The sequence below is a fragment of the Battus philenor genome, unplaced genomic scaffold (genome assembly GCF_028537555.1).
Source record: "Battus philenor isolate CCGP_79_NKW_IND1 unplaced genomic scaffold, ilBatPhil1.0.hap1 SCAF_23, whole genome shotgun sequence".
Classification (NCBI taxonomy): Eukaryota; Metazoa; Arthropoda; class Insecta; order Lepidoptera; family Papilionidae; genus Battus; species Battus philenor.
Genome location: NW_027181686.1, coordinates 11,517,514 through 11,540,422, shown reverse-complemented (window position 1 = coordinate 11,540,422; position 22,909 = coordinate 11,517,514). Strand labels below are relative to the sequence as shown.

General features: G+C 42.0%; 1 protein-coding gene across 7 annotated transcripts in view; it reads right to left on the bottom strand.

The window, feature by feature from the left end:
* Positions 1 to 470: 470 nt before the first annotated feature.
* Smr (Smrter) overlaps positions 471 to 22,909 on the bottom strand; it is a 208,524-nt gene continuing 186,085 nt past the window's right edge. For 3 of the 7 annotated variants that reach the window (XM_068767609.1, XM_068767615.1, XM_068767614.1), the window contains 15 exons: positions 12,901 to 13,209; positions 12,061 to 12,512; positions 11,422 to 11,583; positions 10,630 to 10,914; positions 9,557 to 9,877; positions 8,807 to 9,050; positions 8,056 to 8,314; positions 7,358 to 7,489; positions 6,776 to 6,953; positions 5,822 to 5,916; positions 4,931 to 5,192; positions 4,255 to 4,508; positions 2,713 to 2,922; positions 2,225 to 2,439; positions 471 to 1,836 (listed from right to left, as the gene is read on the bottom strand). In XM_068767609.1, the coding sequence (XP_068623710.1) occupies positions 1,718 to 1,836; positions 2,225 to 2,439; positions 2,713 to 2,922; positions 4,255 to 4,508; positions 4,931 to 5,192; positions 5,822 to 5,916; positions 6,776 to 6,953; positions 7,358 to 7,489; positions 8,056 to 8,314; positions 8,807 to 9,050; positions 9,557 to 9,877; positions 10,630 to 10,914; positions 11,422 to 11,583; positions 12,061 to 12,512; positions 12,901 to 13,209 (3,497 nt within the window). In that variant the 3' untranslated portion in view covers positions 471 to 1,717. The remainder of the gene's footprint in view (positions 1,837 to 2,224; positions 2,440 to 2,712; positions 2,923 to 4,254; positions 4,509 to 4,930; positions 5,193 to 5,821; positions 5,917 to 6,775; positions 6,954 to 7,357; positions 7,490 to 8,055; positions 8,315 to 8,806; positions 9,051 to 9,556; positions 9,878 to 10,629; positions 10,915 to 11,421; positions 11,584 to 12,060; positions 12,513 to 12,900; positions 13,210 to 22,909) is intronic. The other 4 variants (XM_068767611.1, XM_068767610.1, XM_068767613.1 and 1 more) reach the window with 4 other exon arrangements.

Here is a 22,909-nt window from a genome sequence, read left to right as displayed (position 1 = left end):
AGGTGGGCGCTTCGCAGGCCTATAAGTTTTAGGTTAGCGCCCTCATCACTCTTCCCCCTCACACTCGCGAAATCTGCAAATGCCACCTAAGCCACAAGCCAGGTTATTTAACAAAAAATAAAATTAGGTACAGCTATACAAGAAAGTGATGATAACTTGGAAAGAAAAAACTTTTAATCAAGAGACCGGAGTGCCCGCGCTAGTCTAATCAAGTTCGAACCACGCGCGATACCACACACACCACCAAAGATCGACACAGATGGGGCAATTTTGCGCGCCACAGTCTCACAATATCAGGGTCCAATCGTGGGACAAGACGAGGAAGAGGATGGTTGAAGGTTTCCCGAGCACAGGCTACAGCGTAAGCAGTTGAATTTTACTAATCAGTAATTTTGTAACTAAGCACGTGGCCGGTGCAAGTGGCGCCACCACCACTCAGAGCGCGCCGGGCGTAGAATAAAACTTCAGCGTAGATTTGCAACTTATTTATTGATCTGTCCTCCCAAAACTTGGTTTTCGCTTATGTTGGGACTTACAAGGATTATCTTTCTTTCGGCTACTTACATAACGTTACAGTTTTATAAAGAAATCACAATGTGGTGGGCGCCCGCCCCCCGGCGCCGCGGGGGGCACGCACGCCCCCTCAACACTCATGCTCGTACTAACTTACAAATCAAATCTCTAACTTACACTTAACTAACCTCCTGTATAATTACAAATGCACAGTATGTTTACATGATAACCATACACTTTTACAATATGTATACAATTTACCTTCCGATGCCGCGAGCGCTGCCCCGCCCCGCCCCGCCCCGGCGCCGCGGTCCCGACCGAAACTATTTACAAAAGAAGACGAAGATAAATTCAACTAGGCGTCCGGTGGGGGGGCGGAGGGGGCGACGGCCGACGCGAAGCGCTAAACCAAAATGATTATTATCTATATTTATATATAAAAACGCGGGCAGCAAGCCCGCCGCGGCCTCTATACACTGTACAGTACCTCTACGTGCAGCCGGCGCGGGGGCGGCGGCCCGGGCGCCACCGACTCAGCGGAAGACTGGATATACTACACGCACACTCGCCGCGCCGCCTCGCGCCCGCGGGGCCTGCGGTGGGCGCTCACCCCCCGCCCCGCGCCGATGCCTCTTTACAAACATATAAAAATAATCTACGGGGAGCAGGACGCGCCGGGGCGGGGCGGGGTGGGGCGCCACGACGCGAGCGCGCAATAAACAACAAAATAAATAACAATTCAACACTATCATACTCTCACTATTCGACAGCGAATTTACTTCTCATAAGCGTATCGTTTAACTAGAGAACGGTCCGCGCCGCCCGCGCCGCACCGCGCCCCGCCCCGCGCCGCCCCGCTGCGTCGCGATCGCTTCACAAGCCCCGAGCGCGCGCTTGAAACAGTCACCAATCACAGTCCGGTACGTTCCACTAGTTACACCGTGTCCGTTCACTGTTCGTCGGCATGTTGCGTCGTCTTGTCGGGTCGTCACCGCCGCGTGTTGTAGCAGATGACGGAGCCCCTCTGTGTTCCGCTTGTGGGGATATTCTCATATTTGTTCGTGGTGTGGGTGCATCCCGCGCTCGTGCCGCCCAGCGCGTTGGCAGTGTGTGTGGGCGGTGGGCGCGGGCGCGGCGGGCGCTATCCGCCGCGTGTGTGTCGCGTGTGCCGCGTGTGCCGCGCGTGTGTCGCGTGGGTCGCGCGTCAGTCCTCGTCGGAGAGCGGCTCGTACTGCGCGGACATGAGCGGCGCGGGCTCAGGCGGCGGTGGCGGCGCTGGTCCCGTGGGCGCGCCCACAGACGTCGTACTGGCGCCCGCGCCTCCTGTACAATGACAAAATATTTTATTATCAAGAAAATAATTAATTAGCGAATTTTTTGCCAAAATAAATGTCAAGAATGACTCGATCAATAATGATATTTTTTATTGAAACAAAAAAGATGTTTGTCTAAAATAATGTATTTTATATTCACTTGCATCGGATTACTGACAAAAATGAACGGCGATCCGTGACGTTCTTTGGCGGAGGCCTGTGTCTTGCAGTGATGGTGATTATATATAGTTGGGCATAGACCACAGTCGAACTTTCTTAGTAACAATTTTGCTTCGAAATCAATCAGATTTTACTTATGTTTCCGATGCACGATGAAGTTAGCTGATTAGTCGAGTGTGTTGTGGATGGTAAGTTTGGCGAGGGTGGTGGGGGCTTACCATCGGCGTTGGTGGCGACGTTCAGCGCGGAGAAGGGGTACGCGTAGGCGGTCGGGAAGGCGAGCGGCTTGGCGCGCTCGTCGGCGTCGCTGCGCATCACCTCCACGATGCGATTGGTCACGTAGTCGTACGCGGTCAGCACGCCGCCGGCCACGCCTACGCCCACGCCCACTCCTACCCCCACGCCGCTGTAGCGTCGCCCGCTGCTGCTGCTGCTGAAACGAATATCAATTGTTTTTTATTGACAATGAAAATTTTACAGCTAGTTCATATTTACACATAGTAATAGGTAATAACTGTTGGGGCAGAAACCATCTCAAGTGGCGACCACGCACCGGCAGACACTTACTGGTAAATCAGTATAACTAACAATGGGCGTTTATCGGTTGATACGATATAGATTAATAAGAGTCGGTTGAAGGACTCTGAGGGTCGAGGGAGATAGAGACGTTAATGTGATGGTGATGTAGAAGATAAAGTAGCCGTACCGTGCGTGGTGTGTATCCGGCGGCGACACGGGCTCGAGGTACGGCGCGTGTTTAGGTGCGTCGCGGCGCCAGTCATCCGCGCTGCCACTCTGCCCTCCCGTGGTGGCGCCTCCTGCGCCGCCCGCCCCCGCTGCCGCGCCAGATACGGCACCCGCGCCGCCTGCGCATGATACGGCCCCGTAGCCCTCGCTGCCCATCGCGAACCGGTTGCTGTCGACAAAGTTACTTCATCACCATACGCACTAAACTATCAAACCTATAGGGCACATTTAATTGAACTAACAAGAAAGAATCAAATGCATTCAAAAGATTGCAAAGAAAAAAAAAACTCCACTAAGTTTGTTATCAGTTGTTCCCAGTAGATGGCGCTGTACGAACTAACTTAATTCTAAACCTAATTTTAAACTGACGATTATATATGATTGTATTGAACTTATTTACTAAACCTATTTTGACTTTGAACTGTAAACATGTAAGCAGCAGATATGAGTTAGCGGACTTAGGTAGGCGATTCAATTGTAGCGCCTGCTAGTCATGGCGTTGTTATGATAATCAAATATAAAGATAGGATTTAGGAATAATACGAACATTTGTTTAATATAATTAAACAATAACTGATCAGATTCTTCTAGACCACCTTTTAAAACCTAGATCCGAAGGAAGGGAGAGCTACTCATGATGGAATATACAAGCTTTCACAAATAACAGTCGTTGAACTTGACAATATTATCTGTCTGCATTGATAGATAAAGTCAAGTCAAATTTTTAGTTCATTTTATTCATTATATGTTTCCGAACAAAAGATAAATTTTCATCGACAATCAAAAGCCGAAATAAGACCTCTTTCGAGTCCCCCATAAATCCCTGGAGGATCACCTGGATCAATTTAAGAAACCTTAGGTTATGCTACTATGGTCAAAAAGTAAAGTGAAATTGTCATTTATAACTACCAGGCATAAGGAAGGCAGGTAATTTTTTTCTTAGGTTGGTAAGACTGTCTAGAACATTCGCCAAGTGACTGTTTGTCAAAAGTTGGAATATCCTTTGGCTCAGTCCAAACCATTTTCGAAGGATGTTTTGTGTCTCGAAACGCGTCAAGTCTCAATTGGTTGACATCAGACTTTTATGGCAAAAACTCTGCTGATATCATTTCACAGTCATCGTATTCTTCTGATTTGGCTACGTGCGATTTCTCGCTATGCAGCAAACTCAAAAGGCCAATGCTGGGACGCCGTTTTCACAAGATTGAGATGATAAACAACGAATTGAAGGTCTTGAAGGCTATACCGAAAAAACACTTTTCCGAGAACTGGTAAGCTTTGGCAAAAGTGCATTTTATCGGATGGGTGTTACTTTGAACAGGGTGAAATTAATTAGGAAGAATAAATAAATAATTTACATGTTATAAACAAATTCACCTTGCGTTTTGATCACAGTATTCTATCATGGTAGAAAGAAAATTAAATAGACAATAGATGGTGTTACGTGGAAAATAATGAAGAATTAATAAAAGATTACATTAGTGCACATAGGGATACTAACTTGTGGTGCTGCAGCGAGGTAGTGGGGCTGCAGAAATCGCGCGTGATGATGTTGGAGGCGAGGTCGCCCAGTTTGATGCTGGTGGTGTGCGCCGCGGTGACCTCCTCTCGCTCGCGCTCACGTTCCCGCTCCCGCTCACGCTCGCGCTCTCGTTCTCGCTCACGCTCGCGTTCACGATCTGGCGGCGGGGCGGTGGGCACGGTGGCGGCTGGTACGCTGCACGTGACACTCACTGCCTCGTTGTCACGTATCTTCTGGAACCGAGTCGGCCTGGCCTTAGTGTTCTGTATCTATTTAGTTCTATTTTAATGTTTGTGCCTTTGAAACCTACTTAAGAAATTTTCTTTCTTAAGTTCACGTTTCACTTGACTTACTTATATATACTAACACATTTGCATCACATGGATATTTTTTAAGTGTGTATATCATATTTCAGCATTATGTTATGTATTATATTATGTACACCATCAGTATGCATAAGTTAAAAATACATTAAAAATTGTCGTATAGATAATGGTTCTGTTACGTGTTCCTTTATAAGAGGCTACATTTGAAATTAACTGTGCACAAAATATACACGAATGTTTTTGAAGACACTAAAAGTGGTGTACATATATCATATACTGTTATATGAAATATAGTAGTATATAATATATTATATGAACAGTTTACTTACAGGAAACCGTTGGTCGCTGCTCTGGTTGATCTGGTGAGTAATGATGGCGTTGATGAGTGAAGCGGCGGTGAGCTTGCCGTCGACGGGCAGGCCTCGCGCCTCTCCGCCCGCCCCAGCGGCGCCCACAGTCCCCGCGCCCACAGAACCCGCCCCGCTCAGCGCGCTCACCCCGCCCACAGAACTGGCCACGCCCACTGCGCCAGCTCCGCACGCAGCGTTCGCCGCGCTCACTACGCTGGTCGAACAGCTCACTGACGTCCTACTGCAAGTATATTTATCTATTTCTTCGAAGAGCTCGTACCAAACGATTGAATAAAAATCAATCAGCACAGCGGTTATTATACAGAGTGACTCATTACAGGTGTAAATATTTTACAGGATGAGCAACATATGGCTAATATGCTTGATATAGTACACCTCTTATTCAAAAATCAATATTTCAGAAAGAATACAACTTACATTTCAAAATTGGGATAAGTACGCATGAAAATTATTTATTGTTTACTATCTCTAGTCTTTACAGACTGTACTGTCAGAAGTTATTGGCCTGTTGAACTCTAATTATACAGAGTGATCATGAAAAGCTACATAAAGAGTGTGGAAATTATATACAAATAATTATTAATTAATATACATGTAACGCCATCTATTGGAACGTAGATTGTATAGTGTTCCTACCATCATTGTTATAAAGTAAAATGTACGCATGTTTCTGAACGTATAATAAAAAAGTTAGTTTTGTTCGAATCTCATAACCGGCGTTTTATTATAAAGAGCTTATACACGTTTAAAACTTTTACACTTATAAATAATCACCTTGTATATCAATAAAAGAGATTTGTACAAAGTTATATTGAGTGTTGGGAGTGGGATAGCGTTTGTTGTACTCACGTGTCCTTGCGTTCCAGCATGTGGGCGGCGAGCGCGCGGTGTTTGGGCGCGCTGTACACGGTCGCCGCGCGCCGCTCCTCCGCGCCCGCCACGCTCTGCGCACACAAACACACAAACAAATCAATTACAATTTGCAATCAAGTACAATGCGATTAAAATAACAATAGGAACGGCCTAGCGCCATGTTGTGACGTCACAACGGGAACTTGGTATAGTGTGCAAAAAAAGCAATGTTAAAAAATAATACCAGTGGCTAAAGTCACTCGCTCGGTTACCTTCGAAGCAGTTTCCAAATGCTTAATGAAACTTCCAAATACATCACGCGATATATGAATATTGCCATCTGGCCCTGGTACAATTCTTGCTTGTTTTAACTGGTCCAACAACATAATGGCACGTTTTTTCTCTTCCTCGAAGTACTTATCAACATTGCTGATAATCTCTCGAGCTCGCCGATGTAAAACACTACCTCTTTTGCTCATTGTAGAACAAATTAAACAATCAACAAAAACAATTATTATTATTTTTTTATTTTATATATTTAATGCTGACCGTACTTATATGAGTGAAGTTAGCCGAGAGCCCGTCCTATTCTTATTTTAATCGCATTGTACATAGCCATAGTAAAACAGAAAGTGAATTGAATTATATATTGAAGTATAATCTAATATATAACATTTCCATGTCACAATGTAAATTACCGTACTCCTCGAAACGGATTGACCGATTTTTACCAAATTTTATATGCTTATTCAGTAGGTCTGAGAATCGGCTACTATCTATTTTCCATACCCATAAGTGATAAGGGTTGTTCACCCACCACGAAATTTTTTGTTTTTATTTTTTTATAATGTGGCATTAAAAATACATACAACCCTAAATTTTCACGTTCGGGATCAGCTAGTATATGTATATATGTATTATAGTTTTGCTAAGCAGAGTAGGTTTATGTACCTGTGCGTGTTGTAAGTGATGCCGGTCGTGCAGTAATTGCGTCTGCTGTTGCTGCGCGTGCTGCGCATGCTGTGCATGCTGCGTGTGCTGCGTATGCTGCGCGTGTTGGGTATGCTGCGTGTGCTGCGGATGCTGTTCGATCACGTAGTGCCTTTCCGGTATCGTCACCATTCCACTTCTGTAACAATAGTTGTTTACGTATTAAGAACACTGATGCAAAATTTGCACTAGCGCCATATTAATCACAAAGTTGAACAAAATTAAATTCAGCTTTCATCAAACCAATTATCTTTTAATTACCATTTACTGATCGCGCCGTCTTGCATTGTATTTTCAAAACTTTTAATATTTACCAAAATAAAAATTTAATGTAATTGGTATTGGTACATACATTGTGCACTTGATATATAAAATTGTATTTTGGTCTGTTTTTGACAATCCCAAATACACAGCACTAAAATTTACGTAAAAATCAACAAATAACTCGAATTACAAAAGATAACTGTGGGCATTGCCCCTATATTGGCGCGACGAAAATACCCAACAAAAGTAGGGATAAGGTCTAATGGTGGTGAGGCGTACCGGTCTCTGGGCTGCGCGGGCGGACGGTCCCGCTGCGCGTCGTACTGCGGCTGCATGGCGCGCCGGTCCCTCTCTTGCTGGTACTGCATCGGCTGGTGGTACTTCTGCGTCATCGGGAACTCTCTCTGCGGCCTGACGACAACGTTCACATTTACAATCATTCGCCCATTCATAGGTAGAGCCCCTCTACTAGGTAGACCCCCTCCCCCACTAAGTAGACCCTCTCCCCCACTAGGTAGACCCCTCCTCCACTCGGTAGACTCCTCCCCCTCTAGGTAGACCCCCTACCTCACTAGGTAGACTACCTCTCCCACTAGGTAGATCCCCTCACACACTAGGTAGACTCACGACATAGTCAAGGTCAATATGATGTTGATGATAACTTTCCGTTTTTGATCATATAAGTGAGCGCATCTAGATAAAAACTGATAGAATCACATTGCGTTTTTTATAATGGCATCCTTAACTTAAAGCTGCGAGGATTTGAAACGCGTTCTATTGTAAAAGCTTCACAACAAATCGGTCGGATTTTTTTTATTTCTCGCACGCATTCCATGCTTTGTCTCATTTAGTGAAGTTTGCGAACAAATTACATATATAAGAGCTCCGCGTGCGTTTTCTTATAGCAAAGGATTAACAGAAATTGATTCTGTGCATAAAATGGTTTAACAATAAAAACAAGTAATTTATGGTTGTACCTTAGTTCATGATGTTGTGGATGCTGCGTATGTAACGTGTGCTGCGGGTGCTGCTGATGCTGCGAATGCTGCGTATGCTGCGTGTGCTGCGCGTGCTGTGGATGCTGCGTGTGCTGCGCATGCTGCGTGTGCTGCGGATGCTGTGCATGCTGCGGATGCAGCTTGGGCTCGGGCTTGGATTCGGGCTGCGCGCCGCGCGGCACCGGCAGCGCCGGCGCGGCTGACGCGGCGTTCACCAGCGAAGTGAATGCTTCGTGTCCTGTAACACATTGGACAGTCACATTATTTATCATCACGTCACAGAACATAATAGACCAGAGATTTCCAAACTTTTTCTCATTAACCACTTTAAAAATTTAGCACGTTCCGGTGTACGTCCAGCCGTACCCCCTCACATTTCTATCATAGTTCAAAAAACTCGATAAAGTATGTGAAAATTAGATTCTGATTAAGTAAATAAAATATTATCTGTTTAGTTTATCAGTAATGGCAGCATATTAATTTTCGTGAAAACCCATTTACGAAGTGTGAGCTTCCGTTTTTTTGTCAGCCAATGTAGACTCTTGTCACGTCTTCCTTGGACTGCAGGGAATCCACCTGGACCATTTTGATAACCTTTTCCGTTCCACTTTAAAATAGACTATGATAGGAAGTAACTTATTTTGTCAGTAGATGGCGCTATGTGTAGCATGTGTGAGATCACTTTGGGAACCGCTTGTGTAGAATCAATAATGGAGAAGTTGTCGCTCACCGGGCGGCGGGTGGGGGTGTCCGTGCGGGTAGCCGTGCGGATGCTGGTGGGGATGTTGGTGCGTGTGCGCGTGCGTGTGCCGCGTGATGACGGACACGGCGTCGTGGTCGCGCCGCGCCGGCTCGGCCCCGCGTCGCGCTGCGCCGTGCATCTGCTGCGATGTGATGAAGTCCGTCAGCATGATCTGTCGTCGCTCCAGGTGGTAGCCCGTGCCGCTCGTCGTGCCGCTGCTGCCGCTTGTTGACTGCAACCGACCAATACAATTTCATTGTCACTTTTCCCAGACTTTAGTTAATACTATGCTAAGCTAGAGGGCTCGGGGCGACAGAGTTAGGTATCTTAAATAGGGACTACTTTAGGTAGATATCGACAGGAAATAACAGTATCATGTAACAACTTTTTCTTTTGTGACCCGTCTCACACAGCTGTCTAAGTGGTATTTGAAGATTTCGCAAGTTCAAAGCGTCAGGGTGTAGAGGGCGTGTAACTTAAAATATTTATTAAGGTAGTGAAGTTCAAGGGCTCCCGTGGATCCTCAGCTCGAGACAGTACATGATTTTATTTTAATGGATTAAGGACCGCTGAGCTCCTAGGTCGCTTCGACAGATGAGGAGTGACCTCAAAGACCTCGGTAACCAGCTATTTAGTTATACAACCTTCGTTTATCTGTATTGTGGGTGTCGAGTGTGAGCGGGTAGTTGTACTGCGTGGGAGGTATAAGGTATGATGATGAGATGGGTAGGTAGGTACCGTGGTGAAGTGCGAAGGCGACGGCGAGTGCGGGCGCGGCTGCGCGTAGTAAGCGCCGGGGCTGCGTCGCTTGAAGTAGGAGTCGAAGGGGCGCTTGTCGGGCGCGTGGTGCGGGCCCAGCACGGGGGTGCCGGCCGTGATGGAGCCGGGCTTGGGTTCGAAGCGCTCGGGCAGCGGCGTGCCGGCTGTTATGGAGCCCTTGGCGTTGGGCTTGGCGGTCGCGCGCGGCCCCACCCCGGGGCGAGGCTTGGCGCCGTACGCCGTGGGGGAGTCGCGCTCCGGCGGGCGGTACGTGTACTCGTTGGGCGTGCGGCACGTCGGCTGCAATGAATGTCTTCGTTATTTTCGTCGCGTCAAACACCATTCACAGACACATATATATATACTTTCTAAACTATCATAGCGAATCATCTTGCAAAAATCACATTAATCAAATGCAACTTAGTAGTTTAAATCGATTGTATATATAATTTATCACGAAAACAAAACATTTCTTATAGAACCTCATTCAAAATGAATTATCTTATTCACTCACTATACTCGTACAATGAGTTCGTATTCGTGTTTCCACCATCAAAAAATAGAAAATTGAATTTGAAATTTTTTCACTCGGACTTTAGATTGCATTTCCGCCATTAGAATTTTACATCGCCTCTCCTAATTACAACACAAAGTATACACATTGAATGCCATGTTATAAATCGAGTATCTATATACCATATAGGCCTTACGTGAGCCACATATAAGGCTCGTCGGGAACATTACCCAAAAGCCACGTGTTGCAACAATCAAGCAAAACGTAAATAAAGGCGAGCCCTGTTGTCCAACAAAAGACGATGATTTTTGAATGTAATAAAATAAGGTTTTAATTCTTTTGCTATATCGTTAAAATGATATAGTTAAGTCACTAACTTTTTCTTTATGAACGATTTATTTACATTAGAATGTAAGTGTCAATTAATAAAAATGTTTAAATGATGTAGTACACAAGGCTCACAGGAGCATACAATGTGTTAAACAAGAAGACCTTTGATTATGTTTAAGTAAAAACGTTAAACAATCCAACTGCTAACCGGCTTGTTGGGATGCGGGAAGGAGTCGTGCCTCGGACGCTTGACGCTGAGGTCGAGCAGGGGCTCATGGCGCTCGTGGCGCTCGTGCCGCTCGAGGCGTTCATCCGGTGGCGGCAGCGGCGTGATGGTGGCGGGGCGGTGCGGAGAGCGCGGCGAGTGCGGCGAACGCGGCGCCTGCGATGCATGGGCACCGAGACCGTGCGCATGCGCACCGTGGGCACCGTGTGTTGCGTGCGTGTGCGGACCCACAACAGTCAGTGTCGCCAGCGGCTCGTGCGCCGGAGCCTGCAATATCATTTAAATTACTTTCTCAAGTGCCTGTGTGTCGTCTGTAGATATCTGTTAGACCCTCTAGTTAGACAAAGTTAATTAACTGGGCAGAAATAATTTGCCAACCGCCATGAGACTCAAATCAGGTCACATTTCATAAATTAGCTTGGGGTTTATGATGACAAAGTAACCTCGCTGTGAAAATGCCTGTGATATTATCATTACATATAATTGTATTTTGATGCACGTTGCATGTTCTTAAGGATCAAACTTATATGTTCATTATAAGGCATAAGCCACGATACAAAGATTGTCACGATATTGGACTTTATTGAGGGTATTGAGCTATATTTGTTGATAAGAGATAGACAATGCTTTCAAAAAAATCTGCCAGATAAAAAAACGATATTTAAAAGGATAATTTTAGATAGACAAATTATTTCTCTAGCAGAGAAAGTTTAAAATATCTAAAAGTTTAAATGGATGAAAGTAGTAGCCGCAATAGTTTGTAGCGTATTGTACCTTGGTAGTGTGTGTGGTATGGGTGGTGTGGGTGGTGTGCGTGGAGTGCGTGGCGTGGGAGACGTGGTGGGGCGGCCGCGAGTTCTTCAGCAGGCTCACTTCGATCATGTTCAGCACCACGTCGCGCACTGTCATCGGCGCAGACGCGGACGACGCTACCGCCTGGCAAAATAAAAAATACACCAGTTACCAGCGGCATCTTATTATTCAAGCAACGAGATATAGAATATTGAGGACTTGAAATCATTACACCATCAACATTTCAGATATATAACGTCCAATGCTGAACATTTGTCTTTACCTATATATTTACAATTTTTCAAGACTGGTTGGAAGAGAAATCTTCCGACTACCTTGACAAGGTCGCCTGTCTACCTTACGGGTGGATGTCTTACGCTGATCTTGCCGGTATGTGGTCTTCACTAAAAAACCTATAGGAACCAGCGGCCATTTGTTACGCCCGCTATATGGGTAGATCACTATGTTGAAATTCAAATTCGGATGCACAGGAATAATTATCTTCAAAAGTATTGTGGCTGTGATGGCTAGCAATACGGCGCGTGACCACTACACAATGATTTCGACGTTGTGGTTTACGCAGTATGGTGGCAATCGAAACCGCGTTTGTCGCTTTGGTACCTTGGCAGCAGGCGCGTCGTTCTCCTCGTCGGCGGTCTCAGTCGCCGAGGAGTCGTACTCGTCACGTCGGTGTCGTCGAGGCGCTACCGCGTCGGTGCGTGGGCCAGGTAGTGGCGGCGGTCTTGGGGGACGCGGCGGGCGCGGCGAGCCGGCGCTGGCGGTGTCTGAATCTGCGCTCCCGCTGTCCAGCGCCGCGCTGTCCAACCCGCCGGCGTCCAGCTGCAGCCGCTTGCGGTACGTGAAGTAGAAGGCGCGCAGGCTGGGCGCGGAGCGACCGCTGGCGGCGGCCATGCGGTCCCACGCGCACCCGTGCTCGCGCAGCAGCGCGCGGAACCGCCCCGCCTCCTCCTCGCTCGGCTCGCCCAGCGCCGGGCCATCGCCCAGCGCGTCCAGCCTGCGCGTGATGCGCTTGAAGCACGCCAGACAACACTTGCTCACATCCGATGCTATCTCTGTTAAATTTAAACGGTTTTTTATTGCTTTTTCAATTGTATAAATGAAAATTCAAAATATCTTTATTCTAATAGGCATTTACACGCTTTTTTTAATTTATTGATTATCTTAACATTACAATATAAGGGTTCGGCACGGAATGCTGATCTGTTAATAAGAACCAACCAGAAACACAATAGTCGCTCTTTATAAATGAAATGTAATGTTTGTTGTGTTTATTATAATATTAACCATGTAATACCATAATAAGATTTATGTAATAACATACTTTTAATTTAAGTTTCAAAATTGAGTAAAGAAAGGTCAAAGATGTGAAATTGTATTATACATGCGTAATTCACAACTGTGAATGATTTGTTAACGTTTAGTTAGTCAAAGTGTACTCACGGAACTCGTCCAGTAGCGGCTTCTTGAGGTCCGGCGCGAGGTCGTGCCAGCGCGGCGGCAGGTGACGCAGGCGCTTGGCGCGGCCCGCGCACGAAGGCACCACGCAGCGTCCGCGCCGCGCCCGCGCGCCCCGCGCCCGGCACGCCTCGCACGCCGCGCGCACGCTCGACGCGCAGGCCGCGCACGCCGCGCACGCGCCCGCCCCCGCGCCGCCGCCCGCCCCCGCCGCCCCGCCCGCGTTCGTACTCGTGATCGTTATGGTCGTGGTCGCAACCGACGACGACGGCGTTGCGGTTCGCTCCGTCACAGCTATAGAACAAAAGTTGTTCCTTAAAATATTTACTCAAGAAAAAATAAAATATTTTAAAACCATGTGTCTTTTTTTTAAATACTCTTTACCTGCTAGAAAATATATACATGGTTGTATAATAGTAAATAAAAAAGTACAAGGCGGTCGTATCACACGAGCCAATATTCAATTACCACACAATTTATTCCATTCTCATTAATTCGCGAAACTGAACAGTATTTGTCAAAAAATACACAGAAAAACCTTAGATTGTCAAAAGATACCAGACGCAGGCCGATTCTTACCGGACCTGTTGGACATCTATAAGAGAGATAGATGTCCATCAGTACACTTCTAAGCATCCACAACAAGAGATTACAACCTGTAAGATCAAAAATAAACAAGCACCGAGATAAAAACATCTACACATAAAAGGTTGGTAGAAAGAGTCTAAAATATGACATATAAAGTATAACCCATAACAAATTACATCATGACAGTGTTTGTCAATTACGTGAAACTATAAATAAGGCGATATTACAAAACTTAGATCAATCATCAACTCCATAATTTATTACACTTAAAGAGCGGTGAAAGTCAAATCATGATTGCCTTTATTTAAAGCTGCCAATGATCATTAATAATAAACAGTAGCGATGGTCAGCGCGAAGACTGCGAAACTTACACGCAGGCACGGGGTGTCGGGGGGTCGGGGGTCGCGGGGCCTCGTGCAATATGCACGCGGGACGCCAATTTGCAAACTCGAGCAGATTAGCCGACGGCCCCGGCGCCCCGTAAATTATTTATCGCTAAATCCGACGGTTAAACCGTTCCGTGCGATAGATTTTAGGTAAACGCGAACAAAATGTACGCCGTGCATTATTAATGAACCCCCGGACGAGCTGAGCTTGTAACTACAGGATTTACGAAAAACACTTTTCATTGAAATAGCGATCGACCAGTAAAGTGATTTTAAATACGTTTTCGTATATGTCATATTAATGTGTCGTATATAAGGTTGTGTTCATAGGCTGGATTCGGGTCGCTTTTAACCTACTAGAAATCTATGGAGAACGTCTATCTTCAACAGCGAACGGCTTGGGCTAAAAAGATGATACAGTATTACATATCATCGATGAGACAGTAGTTGGTGATTTTTTATTTTATTATGACCCTCTTTGTCAGGCTTCACGTACCTCCCTATTTCATTACAGTTACTTTTTTTTTTCGAAACATTTTTTTACAATTCGATTTACTAGCATACAATTTCTTCTATTCTCTTATTCTATTATCTATCGTTCTCACGGCTTACAGTTACATTGCGTGCATCGCCTCGCATCTTTAGCCAATTTCTCGAAACTTTTCATTTTTAACATTTTTACAACTTTATTTTTAATTTTCATTTAAGGTTGTATTCACCGGTTCAATGTAACATTTTGCAACGCTACGAATAATCTCTCGGGGGTTGCAAATTATACCGGAGCCTTTAAGTTATCGCTTTAGTTTCTATAGAAGCCTTACTAATCAACGCGTAGTTGCATAGTTTTAGACTTAAAACTGTAAAATTAATTGTTTATGTAGAAGGCTTTATAAACAGAAAATAAGAATATAAAATATCAATCATATATTTGTCCAGAGATACTTTGTTCCGTGAACTGTTCAAATCTTTCTTCTGTTAATCTAGTGCCTTTCCCTGCCGGAGGTTGGCTGTCATAAGTGTATCCTTGAGCCCAAAACTTTGTTTTGATGCTCACCTTGATCACATGTTGAAGTTTTTCTCCCATAAAGTGCAACATTTCAAATCGACCTACTTAAAATTTACCTTGTGTTTTAACTGCAGTAGATGGTATTATAAGCATTATAATTCTTAGTTGAATAAAGTAATGAGAAAGTTAGTTAATTAAGTTAAATAAGTTGCAGGAGCCGCAGTTAAGTAGAGGTATCAAACAAACAGAAGGTTAAAGTTAAACGGCAAAGTGCATAACGCGGCGTTGCGCGCTCCAATGATTAAGAGTAGCGCTCTCTCAGTTAAACTCGGATTTGGTTTAACTATTAACTAAGTTGCGCGCGGTTTATTGCAGTTGCCAACAATGCGGGGCTCCGGGCTTTGTTTGGATATCAAATTTGCATTACTTATTCCTTGTACACGGTATGAAAGTTTTAATATTTTAGCTTTCAAATTTCTAGCACCTTTTCAACTATATTCCCAATCGTATAAAATACTTGACACGTGGCAGAAAAAATTAATTGCAATAAAATGACATACAATGATTCATATTACTTTGATGACAAAACAAGAAATATAAGTATTATTTAAGTAGTCATAAGTTAAAACATTTAATTAAAGTGACGCTTAGTAAATTAGCGTAAGTGAGAACTGCAGAACGAGCAACGCTAGAAGCGAAACACTGCGCTTAGTCTAATGTTAATAAGACAGATAAAAGGGCAGTGGATAACATAACTATAAATATACTTTTTGGAAAATAACTTCAAACGATCACTCCATGTATTACGGATCCTACAGTAAACCTATGTATACTTAGATATATTAGGGTGATCGGAAAATAATGTCGCTTTCTCAAGTTAAATTCACACGACTACATTTTTAACAAGTTTTTGTTTCTAATCAACTATGTTCACCTTCGTTATCAACAATTTTTGCCATCTGGTATACAAATTTTCAATGCCTGAGCTGTAACAAATCAATTTGGTTTTCTGTAAAACATGTCGACAGAAACGACATTACTTTCCGTTCCCCCTAATATATACTTGGATGAGAGATAAAATTATTTATGTTTTTATTTACTTAATATTTAGAACTTCATAAACATACCTTTTTGGTCACTTGTTTGTTTACTTGATATATATATATATATATATATATATATATATATATATATATATATATATATATATATATATTATATATATATATATAATGTCAAGTCAATATAATATCACGAGAAATTGACTAGACAGACTTATTTTCCTAAACAATACATACTGTAGTGGGACATTAATAACTTGTATTATCATTAAAAATTCCTTTACTCTGATTGTACAGATTTTCTTACCACCTTTCTTTGGATGCATTTTCTGAATTCGGTAGTAAAAGAGGTATAACAGGCTTGCCTATATTGACAATATAAAAGACAAATGCATTGAGATGTTTTTTGTCAATGTGTTTAATTACTTGTTTCCCACGTATGACGATGCAAAGTATATTCCCAGTCTGTATTAGAATCTTACTAGGAATTTTCTTCCAATGCTCGCGATACGGGCCCCGCCATAATTAGTTTGCTAACGCCGAGAGTTTCAAAGTTTACCTTGTGTGTCGGTACGCTCTGTGCTGTTTCCGTCTAGATGTGACTTCGATAAGGGCTCGGAAATTAACCTATACCATTTGACATTACAATGACGTTATATATATCTTAACTCAAATTACGGATATCGTAAAAATATATATATACTTATTACATATATTTCGGTCGGTTTGTCCAACTATGTTGATGTATAAAGAATAAAATAACAATTAAATGTACAAAAATGACGCCTTTGACATTTGGCCCTACGATAAGGAAAAGTCACAAAGAAAAAGGATATCAATCTTTCACTAGGATTTATAAAGTTAGTAATCCTTTGTTGGCAAATGTGTTAGTTTTTACAATACACACCCGTGTGAAGCTTCTAAATTATTAATTAAAACACTGATGACATATATATGTCAATAAAAATAAATTACCAAATAGGTAGCCAAGTCGAGACTGGTTGGACCAATTTGGCGTTAATTTTTCATATTTCGTAAAGGCATGCGAAAACTAAAGAATGTAAAACAAAAAGTATCGTATACTAAAGCATTACAATTAACATATAATTACTTACTAGTCTTGCAATAAACGAGACAAAACTTAATTTTAGATATATACTTAAAACTGGTGTCCTTCGCCCGCATTCGCCCACCGCTGGATATAGACCTTCTTTATACATGTCCAATAAGACAAGTTGATTTGGCGTCTTTCGACAATAGTAACAAACGTTCTACGCGAATCCGTGGTTTCTATTAACGAACTAAGGCTACCTATGTAATTAGAAAGATTAATCCGTTTATTATTAAAAGTTTTAAGCCAATGAATATGATTTCATTTATCTCTGAAATACGTAATATTTACTTTGTGCGATTGGACCGTGACGACATGATAGCTTTCGACGATACAAAGGCAGGTTGACGGCGGAGGCTTTTAAAATAAAACGAATGATAAATAGTGAAGCTGAAGGGCATTTTAATAATTCTCAGCTTTAATAATGAGATAGCCGAGGATAGTTTGAACACGGAGCCCGCTTCCAGGGGCACCTAAATCCACAAGCGCCACCGTCGATTAATCCCCCCAATTACTGATATTTGAACGAGCGCTAATTGGATCCGCCGCGATGCGCCGCCCGTAATTACTCGCCGTATAATTCAGCGGGAATTAACGATTTGGCGAATTGGCGCCCGGCCCCGAATGTTGCGGCTTTTGAATCAAATCGACGATCGCCGTTTTATTACATACAAATGTATTCTATAATAAGCCATTATATCTTTGGTTTTGGAGGATACATCGCAAATATACAACACGTTATCAATATGCCCTAGTATAATTGTTAAAAATAACTAGACCATCTATTTTACAGGCGTAGTTTTTTTTTCCTTTGGCTTACACATCAAGTGACCTATATTACATAAGCCTAAAACATATTTAAAAAAGCGAAACACAATGGTTTACTTCGTAGCCTAGGCTCGAGCTGCTACATGCCATAGTTTCATTGCATTGAGAGTCCTTCCAGATATAATCGCTTAGGTGGACTTTCCACTGTCATTCCTACACCCAAGTGCCCTGGTGCGTGGTGACATTTTTGTTATATAGTGCTTACACAAATGTCTACAGTTTAAGAATACACTCTCATATATGTGAATAAATAAATCGTATTTGCAAATGATAATAAAACTTGGGTGTAAATTTCACTAACTACAGTAATGAAAATATTTTAAAAAGTGATCATAGAAAAAGTCGAATGAGTTTGTTGTTGGATTTTCTAAAACAAGACGCGTTTTAAACCCTCATATATATATTAAGTTGAAGGATGTACTTATAGCGAAGCTTAAAGCTTACACTTTTCTGACATTTTCGTCATATCTACAAATGATAATAAATGTTCAATAAACTATAAATGATTTTAAATAAAGAATAAAACTAGTAATCGTAATAAATGTACTCGCTTATAATTGTACGGAATGTACAAAATTAGTTTGGTTGTTCATTTTAAAAGTAAAGGTATTTTGAAATTAGTTCTTCTTAAAATATGATCTTGTAACTGATGTGCTGTGTATGAAAGGATTGTAAAGCGGAAATAAAAAAATCAAATTCATTGGTACTGCATGTCTAAAATATTCAAACATGTTGGCGTAGCTCCGTATATGTGTAACGGCGGCGCTCGTAGCAGTTGTAGCAGTTGTAGCGGCGTAGCGGCGTAGCCGTGTAGAGTCGGCTGCGACAATGTTTGCCCGTGCTACGGAGCGTGACAATTTAACGAGGCTAGCTGACAGATAGCGTGTTTGCCGTCGCGTCCCTCCGCAAACACGGGGGAGGCATCTTGCAGATTAAACGCCCGCCTAGATTTACGTATTTAGACGTGATTATTTCACAACGTTTATGTACATCGCATGTACAAATCACGTGAACGCTGTTAAGGTACCAGTGTCCCCTTACGTTGTCAAAGAGACAGTGAAAAAGAAACATATAAGTATATATTTGCAAAGCTTACTATCGATTCAGATTGTAAAATGATATTTATTTATGTACAATTTTATATATATGTAGAATGACACAAGTGCTTACGGCAAGAAAGAATAATGCGTGGAATTTGATTTATTTGACACTAACATTAGATAGACAGCCTCAATAATGACACCCTTTAAATTTAAAGCTACGGGCGTTCCAAATACATCCTTATTTAAAAAGAGTTGACAACAAACAACTTTTTAATGACATCTATCACATGTATATTTAATTCAATAGAGCAATCTCTTCCAAAGCATCATGTGCATTGTTGTGATTTATTGACTAATTTATTATTAAAATAATTTAAGATAATTGAAAAGCATTAGAGAAATTGTAATTTGAAAAATAAAATATATTTTATAAAAATACACGGCATCTTAACTAAATTTAGACAAGTACAAAGGAGACAATATTTTTATGGACTCGAGTACACCGAACAGAAGTGTAACATGACAATAACGACCGATTCAGTTAAGTTCAGGCTCTCTCCCATACTCTTGTATCGAAATGCAAGACGCGCAAGGAGTAACAGCCAAGATACTTTAAGGAGCGATATAAGGGAGTCAGTGGTATATCAATCCTGTGATAAATTAATAAAAAGGCTCAAGCCGAAGCACACAAAAGAGTGTACCGTGTAGAGCCTTTAGTCAAAAAAAGCCTACGTCATGAGATAATAAATATATTGCTGTTTGATCTCCATCGGAAATGATTTAGAAATGATTGCACGCGGCAAAGTGTCTGTCAGCGAGCGGGTCATTTGCGATTCCGTGTGAGCGGACGACGGCTTTAGCGGGACAACGGCGGGATTACCCGCGTCAACTCCTCCGGCGTTAAACCCGACCAACGAGCGTTATCCAGTGCCGTTAGCCTCAACAGTCACTCTAATCATATTATTATATTTTTATAACTTAATTTTCTGAAACTACGCTCTTTATACGACATACCTCCGACACACAAGGTATATCTACTTCAGGATAGCGACAATAGTTGGTCAAACACCAACATAGATGATGAATTGAAAATTAATGAAGGCTTTTACCTACGCAACCTTTCATTCGTAGACCGACCGCGTACACTTTAAATGAAACTAATGTTTATTTTATCGAATAAGCCTTGCAAAGTACTTTCTATAAATCAAGACAAATCAAAATGTCATATATTTATATATGTAAATATACGTATACTGCTGCCAGGTGAAAATGATGATGGCACAGAGTCTATTTTATATTTTTTTCATGTCATAAATTGTCACGTGAAACCCTGCGTGAAACTTATCCTAGGTATATTTATCTCATATATAACCTTTAATACAATTATAAGCTTTATGTATCAAATATACCTTAATAATGTCAAACTACAATACAAATCACATTTCACTAAAATATTAAACGTAAAAAATAATGTATAGATTCCGGTTGAATTTCGAATGCATGGCAATATTTGATGACAATTCCGTTTGATTTAAAAGATTTGTTTGAATAAGGAACAATGAGACGGCATGGATGCAGAGTCGGAGGAGCCGGGAGGAGTGCCGGACCGTTCCGGAACATCCCTCGGGAGCTCAGGGAACAAGTCCTCAATACCGCCGATTGAAAATTATGAAGCGTTGATTTTTATGCTCATAGATTTTTACAGACAAACGAACTATACTTCGTGAATTTTCACAAGATATTTTAGTTTTTAAAAATACCTTTCATAACTGTAGTGTCATAGAAAAATTTTTAGGCCAAGCAGTTAAAATATCCAGTCAGTTATTCGATTACTATCGCGCTACTTTTAAAAAGAGTATCATATGAATTGCTTTTCTAAGTGTTGGGTTGTGTCTGCGAAACAGACTGGCGTACAATTTCTATATATCGGAAGTATTGACGTTTAATATTGACTATTTTATAATTGGAACGTCTGTCTGTATAACTTCAACGCAGTAAGTATTTAAAACACGAATCTATACATATTAACTGGTGTGTTTTGCTACAAAAATATTATCTATTAATAAACATAGCTGCAAATTTACTAAACTAACCTAGACGGCAAGGCTTTAGGCAGCCGAGTTCACCCATTCATTACAAAATCAAAATTTTTCTTGTTTTATTTAATCGCCAATGAATATAAAATGTAGGCATTATTGTCCCTACAGGAAGCTACCACCAGCTCGGAAGGCAGTTTTCAACTCAACAGTTGCTCTTTACAAATATAGTTTTATAAAGAGTGCGACAATAATTACGTTCCTGAGTATTAACAACATTTAATTACACACGCAATAACATTAGTCTAGTATTCTTGAACAGAATAAGGTACTTTTTTCAATAATACTTTTTTGATTTAAATCACTACAGTGGCAGATCTAAAATTTATTGTGGATTTTTTGCACTTAGTATACTTTATGCCAAAATATGGTGAAGTGCCCACATAAACACAAAAGTCAGTTGGGTTCTAGTCATCTAGTATCAATATTATCATTAATATATCCTTTAAACACTGGTAGGATTAAGTTTTCATTTGATGTACTTATTTATGCACTTTTGCATTGCACGACAATGTATTGAAAAAGCGTATGCCCACAAAGAAATAACATTTTTTTGGGTAAAAGAAATAATATTTTTTCTAGGAAGAAGCAGTACTTTGGGAATCTTAACAACGAAACTCCTTTGGCGGTGGTCTAAAACGAAGTCGAACGATGAAAAATATATTCAGTATATCAGTTTGAAAAGAAACTGCCAATCAAGAGACGATTTCTTCAACAAGCGCCTGAAAAAACTGTCCTTTTAACACCGCACCGTTTCGTCTGCGTCAACCGGAGCACTTAGACGCCAATTGAGTTTGCAATTCGAGTGCGGATGTATTAATTATGCAGATTGCAGTTGTTCCAGGCCGCGGGACAGAAGCGAGCTGGTCCCCAGCGGGGGCGCGGCAAACGCCGACTCCTCAAAGCGTCCCGGCGCCGAGGCTCCGTGCGTTAATGAGCCGCGCTCATTGTCGCCGAGCTCGTGAACTTTAAACGGAATATTTGATCAGAGAACATTGGCGAGCGAGGTTTATATTCATTTGCGTCAAGGCCTGACGAGAAACGTCAATATCCTCATTCTTGATATAATAACACTGACTGATGAATGTTGACAAAAATTGTGTTTACCAGATGCCTCTCTATCTTTTTCTTAAGTAATCTATATCAAGAGTTACATCTGGAATCCCTTGAAAAGGCTGCTCGTTACATAGGGACCTGATCTAGTAGAGGGGACGATCATTGAAAACTTTGCTTGTGACAAATAAATGTGTGCACTCTCCGTCGAAACCTATTAGTTTATTTTTTTGGACCGAAGAATTGCTGTTGTTTGAAGAGGAGACCCTAAGAGCACCTAGCCTAAGACCTTTTTAAAGTAGCAAAGCTCGTGGGCCTCCCGGGGAACCCTTTTACATATCGGGCCTTTCAGCTGTTCGTCCTTAGCGTTATATGAAGTGACTTAAAAGCCAGTTCGCGTTGTGCCTGTACACGTGTTTTTATAGAATTTTTTATGTTCGAAAATAAAAACATATCGATATATTAAGTCTTTGGTCTGATGAGATGAGAATAAATAACATCTTAAGTAAGACGTCCAAATCAAACTTTAACATTTGGTTTCGGCTTACTTTTCTAGTTCACTATGTAACAGTGTTGGGAATTGAACCTTCTACGCGGTGAAGCGAAATTCCTGTTAGAGACTAAGAAGTGGAGACGAGCGCACAGCGCCGCTGGTCGCGGAGCGCGGATTCCAATTATGGATATTGAATACGCGCTGGTTCTTACGGAGGTTTGTTTTGAATGAATTGTTAATGCCCGCGACCCTTTTCTTCAAATTAAACTGCGCTCGCCGACAAAGAGTTTAGCTAATTTGCTTAATTATTTTTAAATATTTGATACGGG